General features: G+C 38.6%; 1 protein-coding gene across 6 annotated transcripts in view; it reads right to left on the minus strand.

The window, feature by feature from the left end:
* The window catches only part of STARD13 (StAR related lipid transfer domain containing 13), a 329767-nt gene that overhangs the window by 198265 nt on the left and 105488 nt on the right, over nt 1-26014 (minus strand). For 5 of the 6 annotated variants that reach the window (XM_048295063.1, XM_048295060.1, XM_048295062.1 and 2 more), the window contains 2 exons: nt 17706-17852; nt 13211-13345 (listed from right to left, as the gene is read on the minus strand). In XM_048295063.1, the coding sequence (XP_048151020.1) occupies nt 13211-13345; nt 17706-17852 (282 nt within the window). The remainder of the gene's footprint in view (nt 1-13210; nt 13346-17705; nt 17853-26014) is intronic. The other variant, XM_048295064.1, reaches the window with a different exon arrangement.

Raw genomic sequence — 26014 nt, forward strand, 5'->3', positions numbered from 1 at the left:
TGAAGACCACTAAGTGTCCTTCTCAGGTCTGAAAACTTAAATATTTCAATTCACCTCTTTGCATGTGACTGTCTTTCTCCTGACATGGGAGGGAATGTGAATATTCCAGAATCAGATGAAATGTATTATTATAGAAATGCCCATCAGGAAACGCTGGGTGTGAACTCAGTCACGTCTAAAGAACTCTTTCAGGTCCCTACACTAAAATGTTAATCATCATTAGTTTATAGTTGAAAAGGTCTCATGTCTGCTTATGTACAATGAAAATAATGCAATCAGTCAAACCTTCATTCAAAAAGAAGGACAGAGCACACATTTCAGTGTTTTGTCCTCTTATTTTTTTTATGGTGATTTTTCAAAACTATAGAAAATTTACAGCTTGGTTTGCTGTAAAATTTGTTTTCAGCAAACTCTCTCTTCAAATTAGTGAGTATTTTAGATGTGCCATATGGTACATGATTTTAGTTTCCCACATAATTTTTGTTTACCCCATAACGGCCTTGATGTCTTCAGAGCTGGAGAATGTCTGATACCAGTAATCATTTAGGAGCTCGAGGGGACCTTTTTAACATAATTTTTAGTATCCTAGAGTATTATGTGTCTTAACAGGGGAAAAAACCTACCACAGGCTTGTTTGATATATGCATGTCTACCATGCACATGCACTTCCTATCAATGTGGTTTGATATCAAGATTGGCCCAGATGACTTTATTGTCAGGGGAACCTGGACCTACTCTAGTCCGTACTGCAGGTTTTTAGTTTAGTCTGAGATCATGCATTAAGTCTTGGAATTCATTTCTATTGTTGAACCTTTTCAATCTCTGATATTGTGAAAAAAATTAATCTTGAACTTCAACAACTATGGCCTGTATCTCAAATGATCTGGAAATTATGGATATTTAATGGATATTATAGATATTTCTCAGAAAAGATTATATCATGTTTATACCTGCTGCAAATCTTCCTCTGAGAGTACTCCCCAAGAAACCCACCCAAACTAGGGATGTACACTCCTGGGACACCGCCACTTCAGCCACTATGAGAAAGGATGAGTTACTTCTTCTGCAACCACCTTTGTAAGACTTCCCACTAAAGATCAGTCTTGTCCAATAGGCAGTGATTGCATGGGCAGCTTGGCATCAAACTTCCAACTGAGCAACAACAGAAAAAATTCACTGTCCCAATGTACTTTGTGTCAGACAATCAAAAAAACCCACCATGCTCTCATTTGCCTCATCCTAAGAGAATGGCATTGCAGGAGGACAGTTAAGTGCATGACACACAGACCAGCCAAGAGGAATGGAGCCACAGGTATGATGCAGACTAGCCAGGACTCTGGGGAGGAGAAAACCATTTTGTTTTCCCAAGAGGCACAAGCTATTCTTGCTGATGGGATTTCAATCAGTTCACAGCACCTGGAACTCCACATCACAGAGGCATACACAGCTGGACAGTTAGGCACCAAAATCAGTCTCAGTATAAAAGGCCACCCAGTAGAACATGACAAGTATACTCAAGCTGAATGTCTTAAGGAGCCCTGTGGAAGAGATGCATACAAAAAAAGCAGTGGTTAGCAGAAAAAGTCATTCTTCTGATATGTCTTAATAAAAATATACCCTGAGGAGAGAAATGCCAATAAATCGACTCAGAACTACCTACTACCCAAAACTCCTGAAGAGACTGTAACAAGAAGAGGCTCCTCAGTTAAGCAAAGTCAACAACTGTGCAAGCCTCTGTCAGCGAAGAATCATACAATCCTGACCCTGGGTTGAATTCCTGCTGTGATACAAGAAATCAAAGGCAAGTCCTTGGTGAAACTTCAGATATACCTTCAGAAAACAGCACTTAAAGAAAGCAGGCAAGAAATCCTTGAGGCTTTGGTACAGGTACAGCTTGGGGATTAAAACTCATTATAACCATTTCTTGCCAAAACTTCTTTCTCTTTCCTTTATTTTGGCACAAGGGCTAGGGTGAACAAGAGACCCTTAATCACCCAAATCAGGTTCCCCGTTTAAAGAGTTCATTAAAAAGTAAGGGTACAATCGTACCATGTTACACCTTGAGTTTATGTTAGTTGTTTAAGCTCTCACTAAATTCACTCTGCAAACAGACTGTCTGACTGGCTGAAAAGCCAATGCAACACAGAACACACTCTGTAAGAATACAAGGATTTGCATCTCAAAATGCTCCAACTCTACAGTCCAGGATCACCATTGTCTAGAAAGACAGTGATGTCTGACATCAAAGTACAGTTGTGCTAGGATTGCACTGCCTGAGCAAGGAGCAACGAATAATTTACAGAGCCATGGCTATAGATAGACATCTCATTAGGCAGATTATCTGAGTTGAAATTTCAAGAACCTTTAGTAAACTATTTTTATACATGAATCAAGGACGACTCCATAAAAAGCCCCAGTGATCAAAAGAGGTCAAGGCTTTGGATTTTGCACTGCATCCTGAGCTGATGTGTCAGCAGAGTGATGCTGTGCACTGCGGGGAGCGGCTCCTCCCCACGCTGATGCAGAGGGAAGAGTGCCACCTGCTGAGGTCCTGCCAGCCTTCCCGCATCAGTCCTCTCATCATCTGCCGCTCTGACCACATTGCACCCTCCTCTGCCCGTGTGGTATTCCAGATTGCTCCGGGGTACCATGTGCCTTCTATCAACAGAGCTTCCTGCTGTGCTGGAGTTACTGAAGGGAGTGAGGAGGCATTCAGCCTAGGGACTTAAAAGAGAATAGGATGGGAATTCCCTTTTCACCTGAATCAGGCTGCAAATCTCCTGGGAACTGATGTGCTAGGAACTGTTTTTTGATGAATTTTCTATTTACCTGTACAGCAATCCTTTGTAGTATAGGCACAACCATGGATTAATTTTAGTCAATTTACACAAACAAAGTGAAACACATATCTTAGGATACTCCAGGAGCAAGGACAAACAGGCTACAGGAATTAATACCATTAATGGAACTGTGACTTTTGCAACCATGATTGGGGAGAAGATCAAAATGAACATGAAGGATAACATCCACTTCAGTGTCTGTGCAACTCTCCAGTCCCATGGGCATTACAGAGAGCCCAGATTCTGCAATGGCCGCAACCTCTAAAAGTCTTTTTGGTATTTTTTCCAGACAAACTTGTGAGACATGTAACTAGCTCTGAACATGCTCAAATTAATATTTAGTGTACATGTTGAGACACTAGATGAAACAAGGAGTCTGGAAACCAGGACCTACAAGAAAAAACTAGATGAACCAGACTGACCTGCAGAGGGAAGGCAGAAGGCAAACAAGAACACAACTTCTTCTGCATACTGATGATGAACACAAGAAGATATTTTACACTAAGAAAGCACAGTAAAACTTTCTAATGATCAACGGGGTACTGAAACATATGATTTGAACAGGCTCTATAGTCTGTCAGTGGGAGTCTTAAAAAAATGCCGGACAAGCTTACATCAGGGTGACACAGGTATAGGTGATTCTGATGTGGTAAAGGGCAATAGCCTAGAAGTCCTCCTGAGGTCTCTCAGACTGCAGGTTGCTCCAGTTCCTCTCTGAGGCTGTGCTACCACTGTGTCAGTGCAAACTCACAGTCCTAGATGCAAACTCCAATTTGTTAGCTCAAGTTTTAAGACATGCAAGTCCTTCTGGAAATTTTCAGTCCAATCTGCAGCCTGCTGGCTAAGCCAAAATGTTCTCAAGCTTTAATTGAGTGGTTCATCTGAAAATTTGTATTAGGACATTTTGCAATAAAGAAGCTTCAGCCACTTTTATTTCTGAGCATTCTGGTTTTGTATCAAATTATTGTAAATTTTAATGTAATGCATGCAATACTGATTTAAAGAAGGTCATCATTATGACAACTGGCTGCTTCAAATAACGTGACCTTTCTCCTACAGTGTATTATCAGCAAGACCCATCGAACAATTCATCTTAAAATCATTACTTTATCACTCTGTGTTCAGTTCTGGGAATTTACAAAAAAAAAGGTCATATGAGTGGTAGCAAGATAGAAAACTTCACCAAATAATTTTTCTGAAGTTGTACTTCCCTTGTGTAAGCGCACATCACTGTCATCCCAGGACAAGGGGCTGGCAGTCGGGAAAAGCTGCCTCCTCCCAGTAGAAGCACAAGAAAAAGTTGTACCTTGAGAGGGATTATCTCTGCTAGAGATGGGATGCACAATTTGCTCCATTCATTTGCATAAAAAATGCTCTCCCTGTCCATTGTGCCGGGCTCTGTCTCTGGTGTGTTACAGATGGAAGTTCCTTCTTCCTCAGCGTGGGAAACAGGCAAGAGCAGCCTACAGGCTCTCCAGAGTACAAAGAGCCAGAGGCTGGTATTATGAGAGACCTTTGCACCACTGCTTAAGTGGGACCAGGGGTCTGACTCTGCCCAAGCTCTGAAATGCCACAGAAGCACTTTGTCAGCACAGGCAGGACACATTTTTAATTATACATCTCTGGTAATATCTGAATCCCTTTGCTTTGCTCTTGCTGTGAACAACAATTGTAAAAGTCAAAGGCTCCATCTCAATCATGAGCCGTCTGATCAACATGTGAAATAGCTGGGAAAACCCTGCCTGAATAAAAATTACAGAAGTACTTAAACAGAGGCCAAGATGAAGAAAATGAGTAATAGCTACTCTACAAGAGGAATTATGATAAAACTATAACATAGAACATATTCACTCTTTTTTTTTCATGCTGTTGTAACAAATATATCACAGGGCCAGAAAAAAGAAAATGCAAACCCCTGACCAGATGGGCAGAGAGATAAGGTACAATTGCACATACTTCCCTGAAGAAAACTGTGCTCAACCAATCCCACAAACAAAAATACAAGAGACAACCTCCCAGAGTTGAATCCAGCACATTCCTGCCATTCTCATCCATGGGAGGTGGTGTACTCTATCATCTGTTCTTTCCTGTGGCTGCTATAAAACACAGTAGAAAATTGTACTGTCACCAGATTATATAAACCGTGTGTTGCATCTAGAAGCATGAACCCAGTGGATGGTATGAATCATGCAAAGAGAAGAAAAGAGAGGGAAATTGTTTCACTTTTGCACTTCACTGAGTACAAAGTTAACTGCATGGAAGTGAGGTTTTCTCTCTTTATATTTGCATAGGCATGGTATAATTTACTGGTATGGTTCCCAATCACCTCCAGTTATGCATGTATAGAGATTCTTATTTTCACAACTTGAATCTCATATCTACGGATAAAGAATCAGGACATTTCAGTTTGTCTTGAAAAGCAATGCACTTCTGAGGCTGTGTGATAACACTGAAATATAAGTCAGCAAGTTTAGTGTTTATTATTAGCAAGACTGCACTATTATGAAATGAAATTGTGTTCCTGCAAACAGTCAGTGTTATCAGAAATACAACACCGAAGCATTTCTGCAAAAGAATTCAGTCAGAAGATCTGAAAATTAACATAACAACAAATGTCATTATAGAATATTTCAATTTACATATGATAAATATGTCTATAAAAGTCAAGTAGCACACGTAGGATTAATTTGGGATGTATATACTAATTAATCAATGCCAGCCTGCAGCTCTTATTTTGTCACTACAGCTGGACCTAGATGGCAAATCTCACTGTGTGAGCTTGGGACAGTTATAATGAGAAAGGGATTGGCCTGGCTCAGAAAAGTGCTCACTCAATAAATTTTGCTGGCAGTCTCTGCTCATGGGGTTTTGGCAAAATCACCACCAAGCCCAGCTGCTCTGCTGCTACTGCCATTCCTGGTGGACCTGCTGGCTGCCCTTGCAGAGGTGGGTGACCTCTATTTCCCAACTGCTTCTGTGGTTCCTCCCTTATTCAAAGTTTTTCTTGCAATATAAACAGATATTATCAGTTTTAACTACATAAATAGCCATGTAATGCCGAGCAATAAAAATAACCAATTCTAGTCTCCTCTCAATACAGATTTGGACTTCATATACCTTTTGAACTACATTAAATGAACTTTACTCCAAAATGAGTCGGAAACTTCAATTTTATTTTATACTGTATACAAAAAAAATGCATATAAATTATCTTGCCTACATCCACCTGAGAATAATCAAATAGTTTTAAATTATTTTTCAATGGCATTTTATGAATAAGACAGCTCTTTCCTCTCTTACACAGATAGCTCGAGTTTTAAAAATAAAATACACAAAACATATCCCTAGCCTCCAGGTAATCCTTATGAAAACTAAATTAAAATAATGGATTTGATGCAAAATACTGTGTTAAAAAGGTACCATTAATGTAATTTTAAATTAAATAAATATTTTCATAGATCAAGTGATTTAACCATAGCAGTTCAAAGTAATTTTAAATGCTGCATAGCTACATTAGGATTGTCATCTTCAGCTGATGACAGCATTTTTGTCAGAAAAAAAATAGAATCAAGCAATTAATTAAAAAAAAATTTGTATTGGGTCTGGCTGAGATGGAGTTGATTTTCCCCATAGTAGCCCTCAATAGGGCTGTGCTTTGTAGCTAGAAAGGTGTTGATAACATGCCAGTATTTTGGCTACTGCTGAGCAGCCCTTGAACAACATGAGGCTCGCTCTCCAACCTTACTCCCTGACTCTCACAGGCCAGTGGGCTGGGGGTAGACAAGATCTTCAGAGGGGACACAGCTGGGACAGCTGACCCGAGCTTGCCAAAAGGATATTCCATACCATATGATGTCTGCTCAGCATTAAAAGCTAAGAGAAAAAAGAAGGAAGCGGGGAAGGGCCTTTGTTATGACATCTGTCCAAAGCAACCATTACATGTGCTGAACCCCTGCTTCCCAGGCTGAATATTGCCTGCTAATGGAAAGTAGAGAATAAATGTTTTGTTTTCTTTTGCTTCTGGATGCACAACCTCTTCCTTTGCTTTATTAAACTGCCTTTATCTTGACCCACAAGTTTTTTTAATCTAATTTCTCCATTGAAGGAGCTGTTGGGAGGAGGGAATAAAGACAAAAGGGAAGAGAAGGGGCTATGCTGGGCTCTTATGTTTGCAGCCAGTCCTTGCTAGGAGCAGACTTTGGCCAGAGTGCTGTCAAGTGCACTGGAAACAAAGTGGATGAGAAAGCGTGGAGTATTATAGATACTGGAATATACAGCTCTCAGGAAGGAAGGGAGGCATTTGCCCTTCACTCCCTATTAGTGACTTTCATTAGAGTTAGTACAGGCTCTTCCTGGGCAATGAATATTCTTTTACTACCAAGAAACGACTTAGTCTTAAAGCAGGGAAGATTCTGTCTTCCAGGAGCACTTGACCATCTCAGAAACGACTGCAAGTCTAGAGTGCTCCTGGGAAAGAAGGGTGTCTCAATGTCCTCATTGTGTGGGCAGAGCAGGAGAAGAACAGAAAGGCAGCCCTCCTGTTCAGAAGCAAGAAAATCCACCATATTGGGGTACAGATGGAAGTGGAAGGGGTCACCCTACCAGACTACTTCAGCAGGCCTCTGTCCCAGTGGGATACTGGTCGGTTTAAGTACTGAGCACAAGAAGAAAAATTATGCAAAGACAAGGTTTCAAGCTACCTGCATCTGTACTGGAGAGCTATTTTGCTGACACAATTTGTAGCAACATTAAGGATAAAGAAGAAAGCAATTCACATGACTAAAGGACACAGTTTGAAATTTGTTTTTCCAAGAAGGGGAACAATTGGAGCTAGCACTCTTTATGAGGAAAAATGATCTGGCAAGAAAACCAGAGACTGTATATAGATTCTGCTCTTGACCATGTTGAAACCAATCAGATGGTTTTGAGATTTTGAGAAAGTCATTGAAAACCCGATTTCTGCAAAAATTTCTGTACCTTTTCTGCATGAGCTATGCTACTTTTACAAGTGCATTTAATTGAAGTATAGACAGAAATCTTCAGCTCCAACTAAACCAAATAACTGTGTCTTTAAACACATCAATTCTTTGAGGAAATGGAGCATTAAATGCTATGTCTTGATCCCTCAGGTCTAGGCTTCTTACTTTATGTTCTTGCACTTTATTGGTCATACAAAGTGGCCCAAAACCAGGAAGGGCATAAGAAACCTCTGCCCAGAGACTGCACAAGTCTTCTTGGGACTTCACTATCAACTTTGTCAATGGGGTGCAAGGTCAAAGTAAAGCATGATCTGCCTAGTCTTCACCTTGGGAAACACACCCTACTAGATAATGGATGTAATTTCTGCTATAAATTGAAACATGAACTGATAAATTTATGACTGTATCCAGCAGTGACAGTGCATGAAACTTATTTCAGAGTCAGATTTAGGCACGTCTCAGATGTAAAATTAAGACTGTTTACATATTTTGTGGAGACATGAAGGATCAGCTCAAGGCTTGTAAATACCTTAAGATTCTCAAAATTCCAAAGAGTGCTAGCAAAAGTAAAAACTGTTATGAGTTGCCACATGATAACCTTTTCTGCCTTGGATGTTGGCAGCTATCTGATAAAAGGCTTGTCACACATGCTCACTAATGGAATAATCTCTGATCCCTGGTGGTCCAGGGCCAGCAATATTGAACAAGTAGTGCATGAGAAACACAATGATTCTGACTTTGTTTCAGCTGTTTTTATTTTTTAATTTCTCCACCTCAAACAATGTCAGAGGGTCAGACAAGCATTACACTTACTACAGAGAGATAATGAGTATTATAGCCATAGATTACTACCTTATTAGTTTTATATTTCTAAACAATGTCAGAAGATATCAGACATCTCTGGAACCTCTGACCTAAACTCTGAAACACTATTTATAGTATCAACTAGCATTTCTCAGAAAAAAAAATCTTAAAGGAATCATAAACACTTCAGTCACGTAGGTTACAAGGCAGTGCATTTTCTGAATCAAGTGCCTTAGCACAGATAAACTATAGTTCACAAACAGTTTAAACTACCAGAAGTTGACACTGATGTGAAAGAAGCAGTTTGCCCTGACTCATCTCTAGCCACTCTGACCCTCTCTTGCAGCAGCCTACAAAATCATGTCTAAGCAGTGAATCAGACTGAGAATCCAGGCTAAAACAACCCCCCAAACTGTAAAATAATTAATTTTAGCCCTATTGATTTAATATGCTCAAGCCATTTGTCAAACCAAAGCAGAAGATATCAAAACTAGGCTCCTCAACTCTATTTTAAAAAAACCCAAAAAAGCAGACTTACAACACGTAAAGGAAAAAGCCCTTGTTAGCAATATATGAAGTTCTGTTTCCTTGCTCATTCACAGAGTGCATAGTGCAGAGGATACTGTGTTACCTGCAAGAGCTAGAAGGTGTTTACTGATGGGTTTTTCACACCACCTGGTATTAGACTCCTAAGTTAGACTATCAAAGTTTTCTCAGCTCAGAGCATAGAGGCAGGCACTGCCCATCAAATGCCAGATTTTAACTTATATGCCCTGGGAGGTATTTAGCTTATCCAGCTCTATGCCCTGATGCCTTGGGTAGTCACTTCTTCAAATACTTGACCAAGCAACACCAGCACTTTGGGGGTACAAAGCACTTCAACAAGAGACCTACATACAGGCAACTCCTTCAAGGCAAGGTGTCTCTTGCTGTAGATGGGCTCTTTCCTCTCCATTAATGGAAGCTCTACAATGTCTATAATGTAGACATGGACTTAAAACCACCAGCAATTGTCAGGTGGAACTTTGCTGTTTGTCTCTCAGGCACCTGGCTTCCCTGCTGCCTTAGATACGTGTTTCCTTTAGTACCTGAAAAAGAAAGCTGCAGTGAAGCAGCCTTGTAGGGGGAAGGAAGGATTGGAGACATCAGCCCTAAACCCATGATTTGCTTTTTTATTCCACCAAAATATTGTAAGAAGTGAAATCATACAAACAGGCATACAAACAGGACACCTACTTTGACAAGTTTGCCAAGGAACCCATCATTGCGCCTTTTAGGTTGTTGGTCTAGTTGATATCCATGAAAGTGTGGAGCTAACATAACTACCTTGTACTGAGAATTGAACAAATGTGTCCCAACTAATCACTGCATATTATTCCTGAATTTAAGCATTCCTGCTATTTCTAGAACTGGTCTTCTCTGTTCTATTTGCTAATCTCAACAATTTATGGAGTATTTGTTTCTTTAAATATCTTGGGTATACGAGCTCCTGGGGAGTAGAGACAGATAAGGTCTTTTGGACCTCCTAACTCATAAAGAACTGGAAGAGAGGAAAAATTGGATCATAAAATACAAGAGGTCTGATTTATCTCCGTGTTACTCCCACATTATGCATTATACCATCTGGATCATGAGAGTTAAACAGATGCAGACTGCAGTGTGACATGGAGGGAATTAGACCTTTTGTCATTTGGACCCATCCCTTCTACTATAATAAAAGCAACTTCAGTATGCCCTTTTTAAAAATTATGGAAAAGTCTGTACATTAAGGAAAAAGCAGTGAAAATCTGTGTATTGGAGAGATATGACAGACTCACACAGACTGCATGCCTGGAGCTAGACATGGCATTATTTGAATTTGCCCGAAAAAGAGCAAACCAAAAGCAGCACTTTGAAGGAAGCAAATGATCAGCTCTCCTGAATGGCATTTGCAAACACCCAGTTTCAACATTTATTCCTAATTTAAAGTACCGTCCAATTAAAAACCAGGTCACTAATTTCTCAAGAAATTCTTGCCTTCAGTAGGTTTCTAGACTCGCCGGTGCCCTAAGAAACATTTGTACTTTCTGCATTACCCTGCTCTTACTCCAAAACTTACAAAACTGATTGATACAAGGCACGGACTGTACTGATGACAATCAGTAGAACTGCTTTTTGTCGTACAAGCATTTCCTGATTTTCAACAAAAAGAGAAAAGGAGACTTCAGAAAAGAAAAAAAAACCCCAAAACTAACTTTCTCTGTCTTTCCTCTCACACACTGCTAGCCAAACAGTATTACTGCAACATCACTTCAAAAATATTTACATAGTACTAGTGGGAAGGCAGCTAAGCTGTGATACTTGTACATGCCTGAACATTTGGCCAAGGTAAAAAACAAATAAAGTTGGCAAGTTTCTTTTTAATTAATTGTTATCTATCCCAACTAGAACAAGCAACAAATCAGAACAAATGTTCATGCTTTTGCAGAAATGGAAAATAGCAAAGTTATTTTCCAAGGTAAGGAAATAGCTAGTGGGAAGACAATAATGTTTTTAATTAGCAAGCCAGTGGAGCCAATCTTCAAATTTCCTTTTCAGTGCACAGGATTAGGTTCATTTAATGAAAAAGAGAATTTTTATGGTGGCATGCAGATCATTCTTTGGTAGATGAATATGACAGTGTTCAAGATACCTTTAATATACTAGCTTTTGCTTTAATCACAATTGCATAGATAACTTAAAATAAGCACCTCATTCAGAGAAAGAGAACTGCTGAACTATTGGCTTAATGCGTAATTACTCCTAACACCTATTGGCCTAGGGATAGGAGGAAAAGAGAGTGGCACATGTGATGCCAATGTCTGGAAATGGCTCTGAGGTCCTTTGTGGAACTAATATGCATGGCAGAAAATTGCCAGAAAGTATGCTTAAGAACACATGGATAGTAACGCAGGATAACAGGTTAGAATAACCAGGATTTTGGAGACCAATTTTTTGGAATGATCATGCAGATACAGGCAATTTGACTGATACACTTCCATTTCAAAAAGCTTCTGATGAAGTTGTCTATCAAACTCAAACTATGAAGGAAGAATGACAAAAAAGATGTCAAGAAATTTTCATTGCTAACTAAAAGTGAAAAAAGAAGGTTAAGAATAATTGATTATTTTCTTTTACAGTGGATGGATATTACCTGACAGTCTCACGGACACATGTTCAGTACACTCACAAGTTAACTGGAAAATGGAAGAATAAAAAGGGACAGAGTTTTCTGATGATATTCAACTACAGAGGTTAATAAAAACAAAAACTGACTGCATATTGCTGCAAAAGGATCTCATGATGTTGAATGACTGTAAAATAAGCAGAAAAATGTAGTTCAATAACAAATACAGACACTTGCTGGGAAAAAAACCCAAAACAACAGCCTCAGGTATTCACTACTTCCTACAAGATGCCTGAGATTCAGTTTTTGCCAGTACAAGAATTACAGCCACAATAATAATTCAGTAACAACCTTACAGTAAGAAAAAGGTTTTGGTAGCACCTACTCCACAACTGAACTTTGGAATCCATTGCTACAAGACACTGAATATCAAAAGAACAAATGAATACAAATGAGTACAAAAGACACAACTAGAGGCAAAAAAGACCCTTAGGGGCTATTAATTACAAAAATGCAATATAGTGTCTGGCTTCAATGTGCCTGCATGATAAATACCTCAAAGGAAGTTTAGACGGCTTACTATCTGTTTACCATGTCCTTACACTTCTTTCCTGAATACCCAACACAGGCCACTGATACAGTGCTATAATTACCTTTGATTCAATACAGTGCAGCCCCTTTCTATGTTGCATGATGATCACAAGCAGTGCTGGCAAAAAAAAATAATTTAAAACAGAGAGAAGAAACCATCTGCATTTTAGAACAAAGACACTGATCCTAAAGTACCTTACATTTAGCTATTAGGAAAGTAAACCAAAGCCTTTTGAGAAAACCTTCTGATGGATTTTAACAGACTTTGATTGCAGGCTACAGCATCACCTTGTAAAAAAAACCCCAAATAAATATTGCTATTATTGGTTAGAAATAGGATTTAACTAAAACCAGAGCTGAACACTCAGGCTTGCAGAACACTCAGGCTTGCGGTGTGGAATTCACCATGAATTGGGCATAACCAACAGCCAAGCTAAAAAATCCTAAGGGTGTACTTCTAAAATAAGCCATGAAGAAAAAACTGTGGTAGTGGCACTGATGCCTGGAATCCATCACGTTACCTCCAGATGAATTACTCTAGAAGTGTCCGTTTCTTCCCGTTGACTATGAAGGCAACCCAGGTGACTAGTTCAGATGCAGAAGTTTTCATTAGTGGTCTAAAATCAGATGAGATGAATCCCATAGCCCTAGAGTCTCATTAACTGAAGTCCAATTTAACTTTTATCTGCACCTTTGCGAACCAAACTCTCCAAGTAGTGCAATATTTGCAAGAATCAAACATTTGATATGCGTGGAATAAATTATTTCAAAGAAATACACAGACAATTTTAATGATATATTGTAAATTTTGAGGTTACTGAACCTGTGAGTCAGATAATGTAGCTACTTACATCAGTTTTAGGTCGTGCTCCAGTTGACACTTGGTAAGGTAAACAATCTAGATCCTGGTAGTCTCCTCTTCTATTTTTCCAAGATCCTTTTTCTTGATGATCTCCACAAAAGCCTGTCGCTACTTGAACAGGGCACTGTAAGAGAATTTTAAAAACCCTATAAATAAAGGCAAGTCATAAATATTTTTAATGTGAAGTCTAAGATAAAAACTTTGGAATTGTATCTTTTCAAAGCCTTTTTTTTCCTCTGATGTAAGGCAAACATTTAGTTTCAATTTTTTTTTTCTCAAAAGCACCTGCTGCATCATTTTTACATTTTGCTAAGTTAGACATCCAGCCATTATGGGAAGTCGCCTCCTTAACATACATAATACAGCTGGAGAACTAATCAATAGTAGTACACCTTCCTAAACTTAAAGGAACTGAATCACTTTTTAGAAAGAGAAAGAGTTTTACTCAAATTATTTAAAACTATCTTTTAACTTTATTTCATGTTTACTTTTGTATGTTAAACAGAGACCCAGCAAATTCCCATTTTTAAATTACAGACTCCGAACTATTCAAATCCATTTTTCCATATTCCCCAAAACCTGGGGAGTTCTCACTTCCACACCATTTTTTGAAAGGTGGTTGTCCTAACTCCTGGCCCACACTGAATGCAGTGTCAGGAAGAGACCAGCTGCACAACATCCCCCCAAATATCCTGGTTTGCCAAGGAATAACTGTGTGAGCGAGCAAGAAGCAATACATGCTGCAGTCCAGCAGAATTCATACTACAGATAATCAGGGAAACAGGATCATGGGTGCGCTGCAGAGCAGTCCCAAGCTGTTGGGTACAATCATTCTAATCAGCCCATTTTCAGGCTCTTCCCTTCCACAAGGTGACAAATTTGCTGCTGATCTTTAACAGCAACTGCCCAGCTCCCAGTTAGTACATTTTGCAGGTGTGCTGGTTTGGGTGTAAAATGAGGAGGCTTTGAAAAGGTGACAAAAGAATTAGTATGCCACCCCCAAAAAGTTTGAAGACAATATACTAATGCAAAAGAATTAAATGAATGTGTGAGTTAAAGAAAAATTTTGTTCAATGAAAGTCTTATCTCTAATATAAGATGGGGTAATTATAATCAAACAGGATTTCCCTGTCATTCATGAATAATAAAGAACTAAAATGGAAAAAAATGTGATTTTCGTTCTTAAGATCTCCTGCTTTTTTCTGTACTGAAACTGACTACAAGATACTAAGTGGCAATGAAGCAGATACATTAAACAACGGGAAACACGCTGCAGCAAGAGTCATTTACAAAGTGCCTCCTTCTATAGTGCTAAGAAAGCTTTTTTCATAGGAAAGGTATAGATTTTAGAGGAGTGGAACTATTAAATGTGTTTTTCCAAAACCTAGCAATTTTGCTGTTAGTACATTCACACAGTACAGCTTTTTGCACTTAAATCATGTGTTTATAACATTGGTGAGAGAATGTTTCAGAAAATAATTTGATTATAGACAATTATTTATAATATTTTTTCTGGATCAGCTACTGAGGAATCCAGTCAGTGCCACTTCCTCATAATATTTGCCAAGAAAAAAATGACTAGTGTCATTCGTGGTTTACACAGATGTAGAAACAGATCACCCCTTAGCATTCATGTAAACGTTATTATGTTTTAGAAAACACCTTGAATTTGCTCACCAAAATGCTGCAAGACTCCCTAGTCTCACCCAATAGGTCCCATAATATTTATTCACCCAGTCGATTTTCATTAGCAAATATTTTGGCTTCTTCTGTAAAATTCTGTTCAAATGAGTACTATTAATAACAGATACTTTGACAACAGGAAAATGCAAAGAGTAAAAAAAATCAAAGAATTGCTGCCATGAATAGGTGAAAAATCCTTCAGTACAAAACTAGCTGGTTCAACCTAGTGGTTAAATTACAAAATATATTTCTGAGATACAGCATTTGCCATCAGAAATAACTCTGTCATCTGTTAAAAACTGTCCACACCCTCAAGAGACCGACTTTCAGAGCAGCAACTCCAACAAACCATGTTGCCACTCATACAGTAGTTAACTGCTTTGGAGATCTCAGGTACCCAAAGTCAGCCTTACATCTTTGAACAGTTCACCCAAAACCAGTGTCAATCATAATTTCTTGTGTGAGTACCCAGTTGAGGATAAAACCATATGAAGAAAACAAAAGTAGTTCATTTTATAGAAGCAAAATTTACCCAGTTACTAGTAAACACATTTGAGATAGGCCTTCTTTCTATGCAAGTTACATTTTAAGTGACGAAAATAAAACATTTGGTATGTGTGGAACAAATTACAAGCTATAGTTAGAAATATGGTACAAATAGCATGAACTGATAGAATATAAACTACTCATACAACTTGTGTGAAAACCAGACTCTTATTTTTTCCAGTGCAACTGTCATTTTGAGATCCGCAGTATCTGTTTCTTCACAGTAAATTTAAGGAGAGATTTATGAGGATCTATCTCTTCTTTGACTATAAAGTAAGACTAAAGCCACCCATTCTGAGGCTGAGGCAAATTATTCATTAATATTTAAATTAGAGCAGATGATTCCCTTGCTCTACAAATTCTTTTGCAGGAGACAGCAAATGGCATCCCATCATCAGTTCCACACCTGATTTTCCAAGACTCCTTTCTTGCTCTGATCTTTCTGGTGTCATCAGAAAGACTTTGTGTTAAGTGATCTGTCCAGCTTCTGTATTGAAATTGGCTCTTGGAAGTTTAAAGGTCACTTCCAGTTTGTCAAATCAGGCTACAATAAAATGGGGATGACTCACATATTTGCCTCTCCACAGACAACTAAAATGAAGAGATCTCTCCTATTCTTTAGAGTGGGAAGAATATGTGGCCTGATAAAGAGGACTGCAACTGCTCAAATATCATATTAAGCAAAACTAATTTTGGCACTGTTGTTAGAACATCCTCACACCCTAGAACAGGCTTTTGGTAGGAGGGTACGTCTCAGGGAAAAGGCTGGGATGAAAGTCCTGGCCTCTCTCTACTCAGAAGACGTCTTGCCACTAGGCTTCAGGAAGAGAAATGCAAGCATCTGGGATGCTGGTGATGGCATTCTCCATGCAACCATTTCTGATGATGCTGTTCTTATGTATCAAAGTTCATTTGAAAATGTTGCCTATTTAGATTTTTCTGCTGTTTACATGCAACATGCCCTTCACTGAATGCTTCAGCAAAGGATTTTAAGTCACATCCTATGATCTTCAAGGCATCATGGAAAAAGAATGATGCCTAACCAAATAATGGCTTTTACCTTAGTAGAATAGGCACAGCCATAAAATAATGGGTGTCTGGATCACTGGTTACCAGACTGTCTCACAACGGGAGGTGTTTAAATTCTGATGGCTGGGATTTCACTTTCAGACAGAAAAGCAGACTACAGTGCCACTGTATTTTGACAGAAGACATTGAGCATTCTTCTGCAAGAAGACAGAACACTGTCCCTTAATAGGAAAATTAATTACAACATTAATTTTAATTACAGTTGGGCAGAGCTGGTTCTGACTTGCTGACATGTGCAGTAAGAATGAAATGAGGAACAGCCATAGCCATTCTGTTACTAACACTCTCTCTGTAGAATATGGAAACACAAACTACAAAGTGCAAGATTCTGAATGTCCCACCTAGAGAGACATGAACATTTACATTGTGATGATCCACACAGATGCTTAATTTAAGAATTTAATTCTACAAAATGAAACAGCAGTGACAGCAAAAGCATTCACGAAAGATCACCTTCCACAAATTTCAAGCCAAGACTAATATTCAGAGCTGCAAATACACAAAAATTAAGAACTGAGTTTAATCATAGCCTGAAGCAGAGAAAAAACACTTCTATTTCTCATGCTGGTCACTCTCCATTACTTGCTTATATGAAAAGCCTTGCTTATTCAAGAATTACTAAAATAATATAATTGCTCCTTTAATCCCATTTGCCCTCAAAAATAAAAGCTTGAAAATCTGTTTGTCATTAACTGATGACCTATGTCATCACAAAATATTCTTAACTAGAGGTCTGCAGCTCTAAATCAACTATTCAAATAGAAGAAAGAAAGAAAAAAAAAAATTAATTCAACTCATTGAAGATAATGTCTCTCTTGCTGTTATATCTTTAAATAAATATAACAACTATTAATAGGCTAGCACTTAAACTAACAATATTTTACTCTGAAAAACATGCAATCAAATATCCCAAAAAAAAAAAAAAAAGTGCTCAATGATTTTAAGAAAATTTACACGTTTCACCCTATCAAATTTCTGGTTATTTGACCATTATTTGTCTAATGAAATTATAGATTTCATTTCATTGAGTGAAAACTTTAACTTAACCCTTATGCCTGGGCTCCTCAGCCTGTTCAGAAACACAAACTGTATCTGAAAACTATGGCTTGAGGAGTGTTGTAGCTAAATGTCAGAGAACATATCATATGACACACACACATTCTTACCAGTTGCTTGTGCCTTTTAGAAGAAGGAGTACTGGAGGGAGAAGAGCCAGCACTCAGAGCTTCTTCAATATCTAAGTTCAACTGTTCCAGTTTCTTCAAAAGCCATGACATAGAGTCTGGCCATTCAGATTCTTTTTCTGGTTGGGTCTAAAAGAAATCAAACATTTGTGAAGTCTTAAAATATTCAAGCTGTTTGTAACTTAAAGATGCTTATTTTCTCTTCCAGCCCCCAAGGAAAGAGCCAACCCATTCTTTCTCTGTCCTTGAGGAACATTTTTCCATTTAGAAAGCTTCAATTATTGCTCCAATCCTGACGACACATATTCATAGCTGTTCTTCATACTCAAATGACTTCTGTATATCTGAATGGCTTTCTAACACCTCATCGTGGGTGACCCACTGCTATTTCAAGCTAAGCAGAACCAAGACTAAAACTAAAGTCACTTTAATAACTCCTTAAGCTACTTCTATTTTAGCATCTCTCCACTTGACTTCTTGTTGTCAACCGGAAACAGAATATTGAAGGTCATCATGTGCACTGTATTATATTACTTACTATAATTCCAGACTTGTCAAATCTTGCAGCTTTCCTCTGCCCATATGGTGGGAATACTTTATTGATCACTTTGTCACTAGGATGCATCTTCCCTTTTAATCTGAAGAGATTTACTGTATAACAAAAATTTTACACCACTGCAGCATAATCAACAAAGATACTTTCCTTATTCCTTTGTTTCCTCAAAATCGTTTCCAGTACTGTCCTTAAACATCTTTCCATGGCAGTCCCTGTGTGTACTGCTTCATTATGCCTTGTTTTCCTTATTCACATCACCTTTAATGATTCACTATAAAAACCAGTCACAGTGACCTCCCTGGCATCACAGGCAGCTACTGCTCCCCAGAAGTCTCTGTCCTGAAGCTACTCCAGTTCTTTCATCTTCCTTCCTTTCACAAAAAATACATATATTTGCACAGAAGATAATTCCATAGTGAGCATGAGCAGACAAATAGTAATAATGCATTTACATCCCGCCATAATCCAAAAAGCATCATACCAACACTCCTCAAAACCTAGGGGAGATAGATGAATATTGTTACTACTCTTACCTGATAAATCTCTATGGTGCTTTGTTTCCTTAGGAGTGTTTCGCAAGTGAGACAGAAAGATAAATGTAATTGGCTCACTATTGTAGAAAAAACCTGTTTACAAATAGAATCCAGGAGATTCATTCCACTATTACGCTGACATGTAATATTACTAATGGAATTACTCATCTTCTCCACAGTAACTATGGTCCCAAATAATCAGACACTGAGTCCCATATTAGCAACAGATGCATGTTCCCTTCAGAGGGGCCAGTATTATCTCCATAGGTATTGTTTCAAAGCACAGAAAAATAAATATCCCAATTTTCAGTTTTCTAAATCTTTATTTGAAATTTCACAATTTTTTACAGCCTCTGAGTATTTCGCCTGAAATGCTGTTATAAGTGCTAAGCTGTACTTCAACTTTACTGCTATTAAAATTATTTAAAGACATACTTTGATTGCTTCACATTGCCTTCCCAATCATTTCCAAGTAAACTGTAGGACGTTCCACAGAAAATGAGTATCAAAAGACACTCCTCATATTGAATCCATTCTGACTGAGACGACCTCACACAGGAAATGTGCATATTGATATATGTCCACAACACCCATTTGTAAACAAAGCAAATATTTTCCTTTGGTTATGCTTCCTCACATACTGATCTTTCCAATACTAAAGAATGCTCAAAAAAGGACTCAACAAAGACAAACATGGAAACCCACCCAAATTCCACAAACAATAATGTATAAATTCTGTGAAAATCTAATATGAATGTTCTATTTCTCAACACAGTTAAAATACAATTTATGAAAAAGGGGCTGTAAGCATATGTTTTCTTACTTACCAATAGTAAACAATTCTGAAGCAACGCACAGGGAAATGAGTAAAGTGTGCTTGATTTCTGTGAGCTATGCAAGAATTGCACTTGCCAGGTGACAAGCACTGAAGGTTACATTAGAAGTTTGGATTTCTGAGTTTAATAAGAAGCAGGAGCAACTTCCACAAGTGCAAACAGACCATTTTCTGTTCCACGACAGAAAAGAGTATTTTGAGGGGTGTTAAGAGAGGTGTCCCTAATTTAGCATTCTCCATAGAAAATAGAAAGATAAAAATTCATGAAGACTTCAAATTATTTCTAAGACACTCCAAACGTATGCAACAGCACACATGCATTGAAAAATACAGCTCCATGCATAGGGAAGCGCATTTTGCCTTTATCTCGACAAATATTTACCTACTGGAACAATACCTCCAGCATTCACTAATGTTCTTCCAAACAACTGTATGAGCCAAACCCCCTTATTTTTATACATTTCTTGTTTTAATGCAACAGAACTCAAACCACAGTCATTCCTAAAAAATACAAGTCCTAAGGAGTTTCACCAAACTATAAATCTCCTAGCATTATCCATTCAATTCTTTTTTTTTAGTTCAATAAGACTCTATATTGTGTCTATTAAGGGGATGAGGAAAAAGATGGGGTTTCATTATCCTTGAAGATAAAGCCAAATGGGCCTAGTTAACAAATGCCATTCACTAATTGGAAATTTGTCACAAAAGCACCATTTGGAACAAATGCTGATTGGCTACGTATTTCAAAGGTTGCCTGAAATTCCTGCTAAACAGAAAAAACATGATGCTACTTACATTCAAAAATATACAGCCTGCACAGTAGGACTTCTAACCAGTGAATAAATTTTGCCTAATCCATTCATAAGGAACACAGCTCCACAGTGTTCAGCCCCAGTAACTAGTTGGACACTATCAAAGTACTCTGAGGATCTGAGTACCAGTGTTTCCTGCCCATAGCAACTGCAGAGGCAGTAGGGTCAGGGCACCTTTGGAAACTTTTGTGTCTTGCGCTGCAGAAGGAAAAAAAATCTCACTTTAAATTATCTAGAGAATTATGGCCTGCTTTATTCATTGGGGTTTTTTTCCCTAAAAGGTTACAGGGAGAACACTTCTTTCCATATATTCTCAAGGTCTCCTTTCTTTGTTGGAGCCATAGCCATTCAGCAATGCATAGGAACACTGTTACCTTTTGAAGAAGCTTGAAAGCATAGAGACAGAAGTGCTTTACAGAAACACTTTTCACATGCTATCTTAGAACACAGAATCACAGAGAGATTTCGTTTGGAAAAGACCTTTAAGATCATCAAGTCCACGAATTAACTCAGCACTGCCAAGTCTACCACTAAACCATCTCCCTCAGTGTCCCTACACATCTTTTAAACACCTCAAGGGATGCTGACTCCACCACTTCCCTGGGCAGCCTGTTCCAATGCTTGACAACCCTTTCAGTGAAAAAAATTTTCCTAATATCCAGTCTAAACCTCCCATGGTGCAATTTGAGACCATTTCCTCATGTCCTATGCTAGAGACATGAGCAGGTGTAAAAAGTGAGACCAGAGAATCCCTTGTCAAACAAATGTTTCAAGGCAGAGCAACACTGTCTATGAAGATCATGGCATACCTTAGGCCAAGAACAACTTACTGGCCTTGAAAGTGAACTCCTTTGCCACATAGATTTCTCAAGTCCCACATACTCATGCTAGATTAAAAAAAAACCCTAATCATAAAACAAGCATCATCCTCTGTGGAAAATAGAAAATTAAGGGGTATGAACTTCCTTAAATCAGTTACAAATGCAGCTATTGTGCTTAAGATAGCTACTGTATAGAAGAACAAACCCAACTTTTTAAGATTTAGTAAGACATATTTAGCAATCAGCAAAACATAAAACTTAGTTGTATGTTGCTACTTCCTGCAGCAACCATAGCCTATTTTAGAAGAGCTTAATGACTTTGTTGCAAATACACATTCATATGTCTCCTGACTCTGTATTCATTTGCATAGCTGAAATTTCATTACTACCAATAACAAATTAGAGGTAAAACAGGGTGCAAGATGATGCTCAATCATCTAAACACTTACTTGCTCTTTTCTAACACTGAGAAGAAAATACGTTCCAGACATTCAAAGGTTAGCACCTTTTGGACCAAAGGCTCCTGCACATTGTTTTTCAGCTTTCAAGTGTTCTTCACTAATCTTATTCGGCAAAAACATCTCTGATAAAAGGCATATTTGTTTCAATGTTTGGTCATGAGGCTTACTGCAAGGGGCATAATAGCTGCCAGCAAATCTAAATTTAAACGGAAAGAATGTGGCAGAAATGAACAAGTCCATATAGAACACTCAGGGGTCAGGGTTAACCCCGCTGCCAGACTTCATCCTATACTGGAAGTAGAAAGGCTTTCCAAGAGAAGGGTTATGAGAAAATTACACAACTCTAAATTTATCTGATAATTTGTGGCTTTCACTTCGTTACTTCAATAGGTCCAATTGTTCTGGTAATTAGTGTATTGTACAACTTCGGGTAGTAAATCAGTAATCTCCAAGTAAAAAATACCAATGCTATTTAACCCTCCTCCCTATTAAATCTGCTCAGATAAAAATTCTCTCCGATGTACAGTCTAGATCTGTAAATGATGATTTTGTGGAACAATTTCAGGGACCAAATATCATATTCTGCTCTTGCTGCACTGATGGGGATTCTCTGTTCTTAAAAGAATCTCTGTGTAAAAGAAGGTCTCTCAGCTGCTGACGTCTTTGCCTACAGGGACCGGGGGAGTAAGCCAGATTGATTCCCTATGCAAAATCCTTCAGAAAAAAAAAGTGTTTAGAATACAAAGGACTCTTTCATTCAAAAAATAAATTTATGTGTGCCCTCTATATTGAAGATAAAATATTTCAAAGGGAATTTCCCTTCATATGCCACTACAGTGTTGCTTAAATATTTACAGAGCTGTTGGATGGACAACTAACTTGTGGCACCTTCATCCTGGAAAGCAGGTGAGTAAACTCAGCAGTTAGCAACCTGTTCACTTCTAAGAACTGTATGGCTATATATCTGAAATTATCAAGGAGGTCTCTTCAACCTCTCGAGTCAGCAGGCAAGGCCATGCACATAGGTTTCTGGGAAAATGAAAGCTCTTCAGGGATAGCACATAAAATTCAGAGCAATCCGGATCCTTCTGATCCGCAAAATATTCACCTATGATGAGCTGTAAGGACCTTAGCAGTTTTCCAGAAGAAAAGCTACAGAAATACTAACATGAAGATATGTGTTAATCTCTTTTAAAGGAAACACCTTTTCCAAATGAATCCTTTTTCCCTAAACTTATTATATTTACACTTCTTAAATACGCCTGTGTACAGAGCTTTGATTTCCTTCCTGTCCAGCCACTTTCTTTTTGGTGCTTTCCTGCCTGAGGGCTGCTGCCACAAGCTATTGATTTCTTCAGACAAGTTTTCAGAAGTGACACAAGCCATACCTGTATGAATGATGAAACCTTCTGTGTTTGATGCTCTAGAGCAAACAAAACTGAATTTTAAACACACTTAAGGTTGTTTCTGGCTTTTTCTACATTTCCCCCTACAGCGGCCCCACAAAGTTCCCTTATTTTTCTTTCACTAAGCTCAACCATGCATTTCTATGATTTTATGTGTCTGTATTTAAGCACACCACTGTGTCTTTGAACAGTGAATACAGTAAAATATAAAAAATACTGCGGAAATACTAACTTCAAGATACAGCACAATAAGGATATATGCTTGGGTTTTTTAAAATGATTAATAGGTGCACAACCTGTTAGGGAGAAAAAGGAACCCAAAGAAGTGGTACTATGAGAAAATAATGTAATATAACCCTTACTTCATTATATGTATTTGACTACTTGACATTTCAAAGTCAAAGTCAAAGCAGCTCAGAAATGGACTAAATTATTTTTTATAACTGCTTTTATTCTTTCAGACAGTAAATTGGCAAATTTGACCTTTACTTTGTATTCAACACATTGATCTTGCACAGTGATAATGTCCATCGTATGAAAGAAAACAAAATTCTGAAGTCCTGTCTCTCTTAAGGATTCTTGCATCAGTTTTTAAGGAGTGTTGCTCTAAGCTAGGCAGGACAGGACAGAACCCGTTTTAGCAATGGAATCTTCCAAATGCTATGTTTATGGAAAATTTCCCAGATGAAGACACCTAAGCTAATTCCTAGGACTGAAGGCCACAAGCTGCATCAGCATGGTGTTTCACCCAAGACAAGAGAGAAATTGGAAGGGGAGAAGAAAGGAATTCAGTTGAAGAAAAGGTTTGGAGCAAAATGTTTTGGAAAACAGTTGCACACCACTGCAGAAGTTTTAAAGTACAGTAGCCCAGACAGTCTAATATGAAAATTCTGTTGCAGCTTCATTTTGTTTCCAGTAAAAGCAACTAGTTTTGTACTGGACTTCTCATTAAGAAAACCAACGACAACTTAAAATGGCACCTCATTGGTTTTAACATCAAATTATAATTTGGGTTTGCTTCAATTATTAAATTTTCCAGATTCTCAATGCCTACAGCATCTCCACCTTCTAACAAATTATGATGTCAAGCAACACCAAATTTCACAAACAGGCTGTTTGTCAAGCCTGTACTGATGACACATGCTACAGAACTGGCACCCGAGTGGCCAGACAGGCTGTCTTAATTGACATCTGCTTCTATTGCAGCATATGAATTATCCTCTCGGGTTATCCTACCTTCAGCTGCTTCACAACAGATGCCAGCTCATCATTTATCTATTCTACCATTTCCACCACCTTTGGGAGGTGAAGGAAGTGAACTGCACTCCTAGTCTCCCAAACACCTGCAGCAGTCAAATTCCTCACACTGTCCATGTTCATTTGGTTTGGCACCATCTGCAACAGTGCCTGCACCTGCATATCACAGTTAGTGACAATGTATGTCAAAATAGTTTACACACATAGGTATTAAGATACAAGTAACTTCTTCACAGAAAATTACCAATTGCAAAATCCACACTTACCATGACTCCCCTGGAAAATGTAACCAACTTGTGTCTGTTCACAGCAGGTATCTCCTTGCAGTGCTTCCTGACTAATAAATGCTAGGTTTCAGACTGGGTTCTACGAGACTGAGGGATCTCACACCACTAAATCCACAAAAAGTTACAGACCAGAATAAGTAATTTACAGATCCTTCTCCTCAGTGTGGTTAGTTACACCTTTTGAGACTGGGTAGGACTTAATCAGTTTTCCTAAATAAGAGTTCTCTCTTTAAAAAACATTGTGGTTAGAGCTGCCCAGGATGTGTAAGAGCTGGGCTCAGCTTCACCTTTGGCCTGATATATTTTATGTGCATTAGGGGGAAGAGGATGTACTTCTGAGTGACAGAGAAGAACCAGACGATACCAACACTCTAGAAAACAACAGGGAAATACCTGTAAATCATCCCAAAGGAATTAGGGAGGGTTCCTCCCAAAAGCTGGTGCAGCCCACAGCCCAGCTGAAATGCCTCTATGCTTATGCACACGGCATGGGAAACAAGCAAGAGGAGTTGGAAAACACAATGCAATTAGAAAACTGTGACCTATCAGGGAAAGATGCTGGGACAGAACTGTAGTCAAAGGCTATGAGCTTTTAAAAAGAGATGTACAGGTGAAGAGGGACAGGGGTTTTGTGCTCTATGTAAAGGAAGGAATAGATTGTGAAGAGGTGCCTCTGAAAAACAGCCACAAACAGGTTGAGAGCCTGTGGGTAAAAAAATCAAAGACAGGACCAACAAAGGACACTTGTGGTGGGGGTCTGATCAGGGGGAGGAGACCAAGCCTCCTGCTTCAGATACAGGAAGCATCACATCAGCTCTCATCCTAGTGGAGGACTTTCATCACCCAGGCATCTACTGGGAAAGCAACACAGCTAGCTGTAAGAAATCCAGGAGAATCCTTGGGTGCATTGATGACAACTTCCTGGTCCAGGTATTGGACAAACCAACCAGATGAGAAGCACTCCTGGACCTGGTGCTCACCACTGTGGATGAGCTCATTAAAGGGGTTAAGACCGGAGGTGATCCAGGCTGCTGTGACCATGCCCTCGTTGTGAGCTGACAGAATCAATTAGCTTGGAAAAGACCCTGAGTTCACTGAGTCCAACCTACAATTGAACACCACCATGTCAACCAGACCATAGCACTGATTGCCACATTCAGTCTTTTGTCAAACCCTTCCTGTTCATGATCTTGAGGAACACGGGCCTGGTGAGGAGCAAAGCCAGGGCCATTAATTTGGAAAAAAGGACACCAGTAGTTAAAGTAACATGAACTAGAAAACAGTAATTACAGATAAAAATTTTAACCGAAAATGATTCTGTGA

Source organism: Corvus hawaiiensis, chromosome 2 (genome assembly GCF_020740725.1).
Source record: "Corvus hawaiiensis isolate bCorHaw1 chromosome 2, bCorHaw1.pri.cur, whole genome shotgun sequence".
Lineage (NCBI taxonomy): Eukaryota > Metazoa > Chordata > Aves > Passeriformes > Corvidae > Corvus > Corvus hawaiiensis.